Source organism: Camellia sinensis, chromosome 13 (genome assembly GCF_055761805.1).
Source record: "Camellia sinensis isolate YWXY chromosome 13, ASM5576180v1, whole genome shotgun sequence".
In the NCBI taxonomy this organism is placed as follows: domain Eukaryota; kingdom Viridiplantae; phylum Streptophyta; class Magnoliopsida; order Ericales; family Theaceae; genus Camellia; species Camellia sinensis.
In genome coordinates, this window is record NC_138973.1 from 44,991,497 (window position 1) to 45,005,868 (window position 14,372).

At 31.9% G+C, this 14,372-nt stretch overlaps 1 protein-coding gene across 1 annotated transcript; it reads left to right on the top strand.

The window, feature by feature from the left end:
* The first annotated feature begins 11,698 nt into the window (after positions 1-11,698).
* LOC114302805 (uncharacterized) lies at positions 11,699-12,715 on the top strand. Its single transcript, XM_028247879.2, has one exon. The coding sequence runs from the start codon at positions 11,749-11,751 to the stop codon at positions 12,580-12,582; it is 834 nt and encodes a 277-aa protein (XP_028103680.2). The 5' UTR covers positions 11,699-11,748; the 3' UTR covers positions 12,583-12,715.
* Positions 12,716-14,372: the final 1,657 nt, after the last annotated feature.

Sequence of the window (14,372 nt, forward strand, 5' to 3'; positions counted from 1 at the left end):
TTACTTTAATATAATATTATTTAATTTAATACAAATTTTGAATATAATATAATATAATATAATATTATTTAATTTAATTTAAGTTAATATAATATTATTGAATTGAATTTAATATAATATAATTTAATATAAAATTTTGAATTTAATATAATATAATTATTGAATTTAATTTAATATAAATATTATTGAATTTAATTTAATATAATATAATATTATTTAATTTAATATAATATAATTATTGAATTTAATTTAATATAAATATTATTGAATTGAATTTAATTTAATTTAATATTATTTAAGTTAAACCAAATTTTGAATATAATATAATATAATATAATATTATTTAATTTAATTTAATTTAATATAATATTATTGAATTTAATTTAATATAAATATTATTGAATTGAATTTAATTTAATTTAATATTATTTAAGTTAAACCAAATTTTGAATATAATATAATATAATATAATATTATTTAATTTAATTTAATTTAATATAATATTATTGAATTTAATTTAATATAAATTTTGAATTTAATATAATATAATATTATTTAATTTAATTTAATATAATATAATATTATGAGGGCAATCTTGGAAATTACTTGTTATATCCCACAATATATTTTGTAAAACAAACATGCATAACATATATCCAATCTTATATATCAAGTCAACAAACATGACTTGGGGAATATACTATCCAATACTTATATCCTATTCATTATATATCCTGACTAAATCCCACATCATATTATATCCTCCATTTTATATCCAACGAAACAAACGGGGCCTAAGAGTCTTATCTTTATCCAAACTGAAGTCCTCTCTCATTCTAGGACTCTTGTCCCTTATCCGCTTATCCTAGATTCCGATATCTTCACAGATAACCTCGGCCTAGCCGAGATAATCTCGGCGTCATAACCAGGACACGTGGCATCTCGGCTGACACTTCGGCGATACCTCGGCCACGTGTTGTCATTCAAAAATTATGTCCCCACAACTAATATACCTCTTAAGGTTTGATTAAAAATAAAAATTATTTTCTATAGTTTTGAAAATTACATTTCATCCGTGAAATTTTTAATTTCATAACAAATTGTTCTTTTTATTAGTAAATCCTCAAATTAATTAATAGTTTTTAATGATGTTAAAAATATATTTTAATTAACAATTAAGTAATTTTATTATTTTATAGGAGTGCAATTATAATTTTATTTTTTTAGTTAATTCTGTTAAATAAAATTTTTTAATAAGAGAGTATTTATAATTTTTCAAATTATGAAGATAATTTGTATTTTAAGTAAACATCAGGAGTATATTTGTAATTTATCTAAAATTAAAATAGTAAATTTTTGAACGTAAATTTCAAATCCACGTGTACGGCGGATATGATTGAGGACGAGAAGCTCTTTACCCAATCCCCAAAAAAAGATGTCCCACGTGTGGGGTTGCGTTAGGAGGGCTGGAATGGAACAACTCATGTGTACAGGGTACGGGTATGGACCGCTGTCTCTTGTCCCCAACCACTACTCTACACGTGAACCTGCCGACTTCCTATTTGGTCTCTATGTCATATCTTACTCACACCACACGCACGCCCATTCACACTAGAACAAAAACAGCTAGTTTATTTTTAAAATTTAGTGTATAAATTATTAGAAAATATTGATTTTTAATAAGAAAATATTGATTTTTTTAGTAATTTTAATTTAAAATTAAAATGGGGTTCAGCTGTCTACTCAGGTGGGTTCAAGTAGGATTATATTCTCTCAAACGAGAATATTACAATATAAAAATAATGAATCGAAATCATTAAATTGTAAATAAGAATTATCTCATAGAATGTGCATCAATAAAAGTTGGGTTTAAATTTGAACTGGGTCTAGGCTTATACTTGTACATATGCATGTGGTAAGTTTGGTCTCGGACTTGGACTTAATCTTGAGTATGGGCTAAGCTGTAATATGTTGGGTTTAACTTTGTGCATGTGTTTGAAATTGAGTTTGGATCGGGTTGTGACCCAATACCTATATCCATTTTGTAACCCATCTAGCTTAATTATCAAAACTTATGCATTATATGCATATTATAATTTATATAATATTTTTGAAGGTTTGAATCTTTGTAACTTCAGCTATAATTGCTAGAGTTGATGGCCTTTATTAATGACATTTGATGACTCTCATGATGATAGCCTTCATGGTTAGAGACTCCTCCATTTGCATAAATAGATATTTTTTCCCTCCAACTTGAGATATAAAATTTCAGAGAGATTTTTAATGGAAAATGGAGATGGTGTTTTAAGATTATAAAGTTAGAGATGGTTTTTATACAAAAAAAAAAATTTCCTATCTTCTTTTTGCTAACATCAAAATTATTCAAAAGGTGTTTTTACATTAGCTAGTTTCGACCATTGTACCTTGGGAGACAGACGTCAACATACCTCTTTAAAAAAATTATAGTATTATAGGCTTCGATTTACCTTTTTTTCTTATCATTTGTTTTTTAATTTTTTCAGAATTTAGTTTAACTCGACAAGTTCTAATATTTAGTTATCTGTGTTAATAATTTATTCTTTTAGTAATGTAATCCAATTTATTTTTGTATTTTTAATTGTATAGTTTATTCTGTATTTTATTCTTTAATAAAAAAAAGTTTTCATTTCTATTTAATCTATTTTATACATTTTTCTAGTATTATTATGAAAAAAATACCAATATAAATAAGATGATTAATTAATGATGAAAGAGAAAAAATTAATATTTTAAAAGAGTGTTATATCATTAAATCTTAAAACTGAGTCTAATTTCTAATCTGAATAACAATGCGCTTCACACTATACATTTTTTTTTTTTTTTTAAGACTTTGTTTGATTAGGAACAAAAAAAAAAAAAAATGAAAGTGAAAGAAAAAATATATATATATTCTTGTAAGTATTTAATTAAGAACTTACACATTTAAATTTTCTTATATTTTCTTTTGTATTTTTTGCAAGAAATTAAAAACTAGCTAGAATGCTACTATGGGTTGCATAAAAAAATTAATTTTCTTTTAGTTTTTTTTATCACTTTTAAATTAAATAAATTCATGAAAGTTACAAAATTTTCTTTTTCCCTCACTTTCTACGTATTTCATTCTAAACAAATTGAGTCTAAAGAATAATAAACGTTTCCATTTTGATTATTACACTTGTAAAATATACAATCCATATTTTTATATCAATTATATTTTGTGTATTGTCTACATATAAAAAAATGTGTGAATAATTCTTTTTTGTTCTTTTTTATCTCATTTATGTGTCTTTTCACTGAATCTCGCTTCTCTCAGAAAATTGACATTGGGACAAATTCGTAGAGCAAAAAATTTACTCAAAAAATTCAATGCATAGATGAGATTTATTTTAGATGTAAATTCAACATCCTACCATTCTGAACCATGCATCATTTTTTTTTTTTTGGATAATATTCTGAATTTAGATTCTAACTCCTTAACTTTTCTAAAATTCACGGGATCGGGAGCTCCACCTTAATTTTTTATTTGTTAAAACAATAAGACTAGTATTTTGTATTGTTTTTTAGAGATAATTTGTCAAATGTCATTAAATCAATACTGCCAAGTACTATTTCAATATTACGAAAATAATCTCTCTCTTTTCCTTTATTAGTGGTGTGTACACACTTAATGAGTGTATTTTGTAAATTATAAAAAATTAAAAATTTAATATGAATTTAATCTAAGCAATTATATGAGACAAAAATCACAAAATTTGATCTTAGTAATTATATTTTGAAAAAATTAAAAATAAACATGGCAAACCTAAAATCAATTCATATATATAATAGAACAATAATGTTACATCCCTTAATTTATTACCCTTAGGTCATGTTTGTTTGGGTGGACATGAGCTTGGGAATGGACTAATAGTCCAATAAAATTATTAATTCAATATTTGGTTAAACAATTGAAGTAGGAACTAATTATTTTAAACTTGATTATTAGTTAAAATAGGATACATAATTCAACGGATTCGTAATCCTAAGAATATTAGTCATGGGAATGCTAATCCAATCCGCCCAAACAAACATGGCCTTAAACTATTCTTAATGATGTGACATTAAGGTTAGACTCCACATGATAAAATGCTTAACAAATTAAAATTTGACACTTAGGACTCTTTTGAGAGAGCTAAAAAAGCCAAAAACTAGCTTATAACCTATTTTGAGTGACATCATATTGACACAAGATTTTTTTACACGTTTTTTTAAAAAAAAGTCAAAAAATCAACTTTTAACCAATTTTTCAAAATAATCCTTATTAAATACATCATTAAGGCCTAGTTTTGAGGGCTAAATATTTTAGTTAAAAAATAAAAAAATTACTATAAATTATCACATTATTTTTTTTACTTTTCTGAATATAGTTCGAATTTTTATGATCTAAATAACTTAAATATATTAAAACAGTGTCATTTTATTCCTAAAATAATATCATTTTAAAATATTTAAACTATCCAAATTATAAAAATTCGGACTAGCAACTATTGGTGCATTGTTTGTGCCAGCAGTGGCAGTGAGACATACGGAAACAACACGCACGGGCACACGGAAATGCACACGCTTGACTTTGCACTTACGTTTGGTAAAGTCGAGGAACATACTAAGATATTATTCGGACTTATAATTTTGGTTACGTGGCGATAAATCATTTGCATGACGGCTACAATCTCAGAATATTTGTGAATTTGCCAAACTTTTGGTCTCAACGTCGGCAGGGGTGTCATGATTTTGGTCTATTTTAAGATATTGTTATTTATTTTTGTTGATAAAAGAAAAAAAGAAAAATATTACTAAAATAATTAAAATCTTAATATAATTGATATTGTTACATATATTTTTCCGGGACAGTTGCTAATATGCTGTTTGGTAACACTTACGTTTTTAGTTTTCTGTTTATATTTATAAAAATTTAAAAAATTCAAATAAAAACTTGTTTGGTAAAATTTTTGATATATAAATCAGTGGTCTCAGTTTATAAATTTAGCCAAAAAATGAAAACACAAAAAATGTGTTTCCATTTTGAGTTTTCAGTTTTTTTTTTTTGTTTTACCACCCAACACTAGCCACCACCCGCCACCATTTTCCACCACCGTCTTCCGCCACCACCACCTACCACCCGCCACCATTTTCCACCACCTGCCACCCCCCACCACCACCTGCCACCACCATTCACCACCCACCTGCCACCACCACCCACCACCCACCGCCCGCCACTACCATCCACCACCCGCCACCTACTTGCTATCACCACCCACCACCCACCACCCACCTGCCACCACCAGCTACCCACCACCACTAGCCAGTTGTCACCCACTCACCCGCCACCACCACCACCCGCCACCCACCACTACCACCACCACCACCACCATTACCCATCGCCACCTACCTACCACTACTCACCACCACCCACTCACTACCACCTACTACCCGCCACCGTCACCCACCTACCCACCCACCACCACCCGCCACTACCCACCTCCACCCGCCATTCGCCACTCACTTGCCACCACCACCGACCACCCGCCGCTGCTACCACCACCACTACCCACTCGCTACCACCCACCACCGTCACCCACCCAACCACCATCACCACCCACCACCCACCCGCTACCACCCACCACCACTTGTCATCCGTCACCCATCTGCCACCACCATCCACCACCCGTTACCACCACCACCACCACCACCCACCCACCACCGTCATCCACCACCACCACCTACTACCTACCCGCCACCGTCACCCACCTACCCACCCACTACCACCACCACCACCACCACCCGCCACCACCACCACTACCCACTCGCTACCACCCACCACCGTCACCCACCCAACCACCATCACCACCCACCACCCACCTGCTACCACCCACCACCACCTGTCATCCGCCACCCACCTGCCACCACCACCACCACCCGCCACCACCACCACCACCACCACCCACTCACCACCCGCCACCGTCACCCACTACCACCACTTGCCACCTACTCGCCACCACCCACCACCACCCACCACCACCCGCCATCCGCCACCCACCTGCCACCACCACCCGCCATCGCCATCGCCACGGCCACGGCCACGGCCACTGCTACCACCCACCACCCGCCACCGTCACCCACCCACCTGCCACCGTCACCCACCCACCACCAGCTACCCACCACCCGCCGTCACCACTTTCCACCACCGTCTTTTGCCGCCACTTGCCACCACTTGCCATTTTTTACTCTTTTTATATTTTTAAATTTTTTTAAACATTTTGTCAATTACCAAACGCGTTTGTGGTTTATGTTTTTCTAAAAATAAACAAAAACCAGTTTATAAAATTTTTGTAAATATAAACTGAAAACGTAAACGTTACCAAACACACCCTAAATGTTTTTGCCTTTATTTGGGAAGTGGATTGATTTTTCGACTTTTTAATTTTTTTAGTTATTTTAGCTTAGGCTAAAAAGTTTTGTTTGGAAAAGACTTTTTGATTTTTTTAACTTTTTTTTATGAGATAAGAGTGTAATGATTATGTGTTGGATGTGATGTTTTGTTTATTGTGGTTAAAATAACCTATTTTGTCTTTTGTGATTAAAATAGTCACAAAAGCCCTTGCCAAACAAAGCCAATAATTTATTTTTCATGTTCACTTGATCAAGTTATGTATATGGTTCCGTTTGTTTTCAGAGGTGGAATTGAGGGAATTCATAGTGAAATGATTAAGTAAAATTGTGTTTATTTTGATGATAGTTGTTAATGTAAGAATTGTTAAATTATTTTTATATAAAATAGTAAACAAATAAAAAAATATAAAAAAATAAATGTTAATGTTAAAAAAAATGCCCAATATGTAAAAAATAAAAAATAAAAAAATTTCTAATCCCCTCACTATTTTTTTAATACCACCTCCACCTCCACCTCCACCTCCTCCATCCCAATCTCCTTTCCAACCTCCATCTTAATCCCCTCATCCATTCTAATCTCTTCCTTAACTCTACAAACAAACACAACACTAAGTGAGCCCCACCTCCATCCTAATCCCATCCCACCCTCTACACCTCAAAACAAACGGCGCCTATGTGTGTATAAATTCACTAAAAGAAATTAAAATTTAAGAAAGAAAAAATTATTAACGAAATTGAATGTTTGGACTTTGTTTGGGGACTAGCTATAACAGTAAAAAAAAAAAAAACCTTAAAAATGATTACAAGTTGCACATCATTCTTTCTACTTTATTTATACGTAATTTTATAAAAAAAATTAAAAAATCAACAAAAATAATTTATTTATAAACAAACCTTACTCGTTTCCTACCTGTTTGATTCTTTCTAATTCATTCACTTTAAAATTGGTTCTGAAGATCGTGTAACATCATCTTCAACCAACCTAATTATTATCCTTTGAAATCAAAATTTGTCTTAAACAAAATTATTTTGTCTTTGAAAGTAAAATTGTTAGTAAAATTTCAAAATTTGTCTCCAATTTTTTTTTTGAACAACTTTTTAGTAACAATCCTCGTAACAACAAAATTTGATCTTTTAATAATTTTTTCAATAAAATTTTCACTTTTGTGGATCAGAAAATTTTGTCCGTAATTCTTATTTCTGGTAGTTGATTATAAAATGTATCACCCAAAGAAATATATAAATTATATTTGTCTAGGATTTAAAGTTTAATTTTAGCACATTAATTCTATGTAAATATAAGTAATTGTGGAAATGTTGCTATCTTTTGTGAGGAAAAACAAAAAAGAAAAGTTTTCCCAAAAGCCAAACAAAGTAATGGAGTGAGTCTGACCTACTCCAAATTTATGGATTTTCCAAACAGTCTAGAGTGCCATTGTTGAAGTTGTATGCGACTTGTCAAGAAATAGTTCAAAATTGACAACACAAGCATTGAAGCATGTACATACACATCTAGAAATAGGCATAGTGCATGTTCATCTTTATTGCATAACCCCATGGGATTGGGTTAAATGTTTTGGCAAATCCCGAAGGATCAACTTTTGTTGGTTTTGTGGCTAGCTTTGATAGATAGATAGATAGATATTAATCCTTTCTTGATAAAGCCATTCCATAATAATGCAACCGTTGTACCATCAAATCAATGCTAAAAGCTACAAAGTAGAAAATATAAAGTAAACTGACCAAATGACTTCTATTTCTTTTTGGGTCAGCAATGACTGACTTCTTTCGGTTTTCCTTTCTTTTTCTTAACAAAGCTCAGTTAATGTGGCCCACCGGTAAGGATTTTGGTATTGATCTCGAGGTTTCTGTTGTCTTTGGGACTAGTTTCTTGGGCATCAACACATTTAAAATGTGAGTATAAATCTCCAGAAACGGTGTGAGTCTGTGAATTATCCCAACATGAATTGGGAAACCAGCTATATAGTAACTACCAAAACGCAACCCAAATCTAGCTCTAGGAGTTTAGAACCAAAAAAAATATAAAAAATTAGAGTTGCTATTTCACTTTATGGATCACACTGCACTAAGAGACGTTCAATATTCAAAATTTTACATTTTTTTTTCTAATTTAATTTTATTCATTCAATCATGTCTTTAGATTCTCTTGTAATTTAATAATTATGAATACATCTAAGAAAAATTATAAAAAAAATATTTGACACAAGATTCTCTGCCATAAAACTTCTTATTCAGAAAATGTGAGCAAAGACTAGTTCATTACTTCCATGGCTTTGGTCTATCCGAACACTTGTGGCAACAACAATCCAAAAAGTGCCCATTTGGGCCAATGTGCTGCTATATAGAACTTTTTTTAATTTTTTTTTACGCTGTGTTTGGTTGAGGGATTTAAGGATTGATTTGGAAAGAGAAAAAGAAAATTAAGTGAAATGTGAATAAAATATACCTATGTTTCACCTAGTTTCACACACCTTTTCTCTTTTCCTTTCTAAATCCCTCAACCAAACACAGTATTAGGGGAGGAATTCTATTGATTTCATTGTCTAGTTTTTTGAATGGATATAAGGAGGGGGTGGCCATGGGTAAGGCTGGGCCCGGTTTGAGCTAGGCGAAAAAAAAAAGTATTTATGGCACTGAGCCCGAACTAGCATTGAGTTTTAAAATTTTATTTTAAACTCAATCCTAATTAAATATTACAAGTGCAAACTAGCCACCAAATCCAAATATTGGAAAAGAAATATATATTAAGAACTAAACATTGATAGTTTCGTTGTTGGTGGATGCATTTTCCCTCTCATAAGTGCATTCTATATATTTAATTTAAAAAAAAAAAAGCATATATGCTACACACACTAATATATATATTTGTGTACAATAGATATAGTTCAATATATTTTTAATCGACTCAATCGGGTCTAAATTACTTTTCTCAAGCCCAGTCCAGAAATGATTGGGTCAAAATGTTTTATCCAACTTGGCCCTTCAAAGTTGGGCTAAGTTGGGGGCTACTGGACTGGTGTCCACCCCTACACAGTCCCAAATGTAATTATATGTACAAATAAGTAGTAGACCTTCCCTTCTGCCACCTTGGGCCTAATATAAGAAAGTCTATTCTTCCATATATAATTATCTAGATTTTTTTTGGATGATGTGTTGTGTGGTGAATATTGAATTGGGCCTATTTTAGGAAGTATGTTAAAAATTGGTTTTTTTTGACTTTTAAAATATATATATATATATATAAATGTTGTGTGGTGATTCAAAAAAATTAAAAAGTCAAAAAATAGTTTTTAACTATGTTGTTAAAATAGGCCATAGTAAGGGATTGTTTGGGGGTATCCTAAATAAGTGTACTCTTTATCTTTTTGGACTAAAAAATTGAGAAAAAAAATATGGATGTTTGGGTTAACTTTTTGGCTTTTTATGAAAAAATGTGTATTAAAAAATTGTATAAATTAGTGTGTAGGAAAAAATTAGGATTGGGAGTTGTGCAGCCGTAATTTTTGACTTTTGATAAATAGTGATAAATTTTTAACTTTTTAAGTAATTTTTTGACTTTTTAACTTTTTTTCAACTTGACAAACTTTTGAGTCATAAATTAATGTATGTGAATAAAATTCAGTGTAAATTTTATGAGTTCGTAGTTTTTCTAGTTGTAATATTTCAAACTTCTCCTAAATGACCATACAAATTATAATCTTTTTCTTTATTTATTTTTTAAATACATAGTGCAATTTAAATAAAGCTATGAGTACTCAAGAGGTATCATTTGAATTATTACCTTCTCCAAAAAAAAAAAAAAAAAAAAAAAAAAGAGAAGAGTAATCGTTTACCTTTGAAAGTAGAAAAAATTGATGAACAAGAAGCATGCACTGGTACAGGCCCAGTCACATTAGGGCCCAATGGGTCAATGTGCAGCCCAACTAGAATTGAAATCTAAAGCCAACCGACGACCCAAACAAACCACCCTCCTTGGAAAAATCCCCCGAGTTGAGTATTGTTGGATTTTATCAAAGAAATATTATATAAAATTCTATGAGAAGTCTTCACCATTTAATTAGTTTGTGATATTTTATTATATATAATCTAACGGTAGAGAATTTTCATAAAATTTTTCATGATATTTTTTTCATGAAACTTAACTATACTCTTCCAGCTATTGTGGGCTAATAATCTATCAGCAATGCTAGGTATCATGAAAATAATCATGAAATCTTTGTGACCCTTGGATTACACTTAGAATAAAGCACCACACACTAATCAAGGTAATTCAAGGATCATAAATCTTTCATGATCATTTTTATGAAAAAAATTTGATGATCCCTAACTTTTCTCTTTAATCTATTGGATGATGTAATATTTTTCATAATTATAATTACTCTCCTATCAATTAACCCACAAAAAAATACTGAGTATCAGCAAGTTGTGGTGCATACATTTATATTATATAAATGAAAAATGTTTAAGTCTTAAAAAGTATTCATAATTTTTCCCGCAATGATGTGATAACATATATGTCAACTTTTAATTTGTTATACACTTAATGATGGTGGATCTGATTCATGAATTTATAAATATAAATATATGAATTTCTAACCTCACTCTATATATGTATATATATATGAATAGATGAAAATTTATTGAGAATTTTACGGTGAAAGTAAATTGGGAGAACCACAGGATGGTTGGCTTAGTGGGTGATGACTGGGGCCTAAAGGTTTGCTCCCTCTCAGGTCTTAGGTTCGAATCTCCTAACCAGTAAATGCATATCTTGAGGCTACGGACCATAGGGCGTAATTTCAATTTTAGAAGACTTGTTCGAACTGTAAAGACTTACTCTAGTGCGCGTAAGTTGGTCCGAGATAGCCTACATAACCAAAAACAAAAAAAAAAATAGAATTGGGATAGCCTACATAACCAAAAACAAAAAAAACAAAAAATAGAATTGGGAGGGTAGTTTCAAAGTAGTGTATTGTGAGTCATACATACCATGATCATGAAATTTGTACAAGAGCAAAAGCAGACTAGTGGGTCAAAATAGCGTGAGTGAGAGCATATAGTTGAGCTATGTCTTCGTACCGCACCACCACCACCGTCACCACCACATTGTGGGGACTCCCCAACTAATCTTTCCATGTGCTTCGACCAATTTCTCCTACTATATTCTATATACTTTACACTATACAAACGCGCTTTTGGAACCCTTCACATGCCTATAAATAGCCACCCATTTCATGCATTTCAGAATCATAGTTGTGGGTTTTAAACACATTTTCTTCCATGGCTACCCACAAAGTTATTATGAGTATTGTTTTCTTTGTGTTATTGGGTTTAGGCATATGTTCTGCGACTAGATCCCTCCTTACTTTTGAAGGAGGTGGCTACACTCCGGGGTCAGGCGGCACCATCAACTATGGTGGTGGTGGTGGTGGTGGAGGCGGCTCTGGAGGTGGCGGTGGTAGTGGCTATGGAGGTGTAGGTGAACATGGAAATGTTGGATATGGAGGTGGTGGAGGAACTGGAAGTGGTGGTGGTTATGGAGCTGGTGGAGAACATGGTGCAGGGTTTGGTGGAGGTGGTGGTGGAGGGAGCGGTGCTGGTGGTGGTGGAGGAGGAGGAGGCTATGGTCCTGGAGTAGAGCATGGTTCTTCTGGATATGGAACTGGGGGTGGTGAAGGAAGTGGTGCTGGCTACGGTGCTGGAGGAGAACATGGGAGTGGATATGGTGGTGGTGGTGGAGGAGGAAGTGGTGGTGGTGGTGGTGGTGGAGCTGGGTACGGTGCAGGTGGAGCTCATGGAGGTGGTTATGGTAAAGGAGGTGGTAGTGGTGGTGGCTATGGAGCTGGTGGAGAGCATGGAGGTGGCTATGGTGGGGGTGGAGGGAATGGGGGTGGTGGTGGAGTAGGTTATGGTGGAGGAGGAGCAGCAGGTGGTGGTTATGGTAGTGGTGGAGGAGCTGGTGGTGGTGCAGGAGGAGCGCACTCTGGTGGATATGGTGGCGGTGGTGGCTCTGGAGGTGGAGTTGGCTATGGAGGTGGAGGTGAACATGGCGGCGGATATGGAGGAGGTGGTGGGAGTGGAGGAGGTGGTGGTCATGGTGGCTATGTACCTTGAGAATACCTTCTCACTTGATCAGTCTCCTAGATGTCCTCTTACCTTTTCCTAATATGAAAAATAAAATGTAATTTTGATAAGAGGATATAAGTAACCATCAAATGCAAAACTAATGCCAACAAGATTTGGATCATTATGTATTGTTTCGTAACTTTTCTTTTTAATATGAGTGTGCTTTTTATCTTTTTATTTTTTGTTATATTGTCTCTTTATTTTTTTGCATTTTTTTTTTTGTAAAAAGTCAAAAAATTCACATACTTAGATTACCCCAAACAATGCGTTAATAAATGAGATTTACATATAAGTTATTGTCTAATAAATTCTATGATAATAATGACATTTTTCATCAAACACTATTAAAAAACGTCTGTAATTGTTAATTTTCAATTACAATTTAAAAATTGTTACAAAAATGTCACTAATTATAAGTTTTAGCGACAGTTTAAAAAAAAGTCACCAAAAATGTTGTTAATTTTTAAATTTCAACGATAGTTTGAAAAGTTTGTCACAAAAAAAAACTCACTAATTATAAGTTTTGTCGATAATTTATAAAAATTATTGAGCAAAAAAAATATTAATTGTCAATTTTTAACAACATATACAAAAAATCGTCACAAAAAATTATTTTCAACCACGATTTTATTAAGACTTATGTCCCATACAACTTAATGAGAATTAACTACCCATTCAATATTTGGTGCCCTTTAATCACAAAAAGTTCCATAATTACCCTAATTAGGTATTGGGTTTGGCTTCTATAGTTGCCTACGTGGGTGATAATTCATTTGCATATAATATGTGAAGCTGGTCGTTTATAAGAAGAAAATAACTGATATATTCTATAGAAAATATTATTTTCAGATAAATTTTATACGGAATTTGTCATCATAATCATAAATTTTATACGGAATTTGTCATCATAATCATAACAATGTGGTGATGGTATTTTTGTAATTAAATCTTTTTTAAATATACACTTTTTTAAATTAAAAAAAAAATGACAAGTCTCAAAATAGCTATACGTAACAAAAGTTTATACCACTACTCATATTCTATTGGTGGATTAAGTTAGTCATGTTATAAAATAAAATTTTCATATCACTACTCATATTCTATTGGTGGATTAAGTTAGTCATGTTATAAAATAAAATTTTCATATGAAATAACGTGATTTGTGTGGAACAATTTACCACTAAAAAATTTGATGTAGAACTCTTACGACTCTTTGATAACTTGCAACCGCAAATAGTGAGTTTGGATTGGTTTTTCAAGTAATTTGTTGACTATTTTTTTTTTTTTTTTTTTTTTGTCTTTTTTAGTATAAAAGATTTTTTTTTTTTTAAATTTCAAGAGCCTTACATTTTTAGGTTTTACTCATCTAGATCTATCATAAAATAAAAGTTTTAAAATTTTAAAAATTGGAAAAAAAAAGAAATCATTAAAGACAAATAATTGACTTTTTAAAAAAAAAATTATTTATTAAACTTCTTTTTTATTTTTTACTTTTGTAGATCCTTGTATATTAGACAAAATGACAAAGTAAAAATAAATAAATAAATTGACACAAATTTGAAAAGATAAAATAAAAATCATTAATGAAAAAAAGCTAGCAAAAAAATGTGACTGTTTTTGTTGGATGTTGAACCCATCCCTCTAAGGTGTTTAGTCGGAGACACTCCAATATCTAAGTTAATTCTGCAAGTTGTAAAGTTGAAGTGTAAGTAGGGATTCTATTCTTTATCTTGATTTGAGAATTAAGTGATCATTTTATGCCTTGTGATTTTACTGTT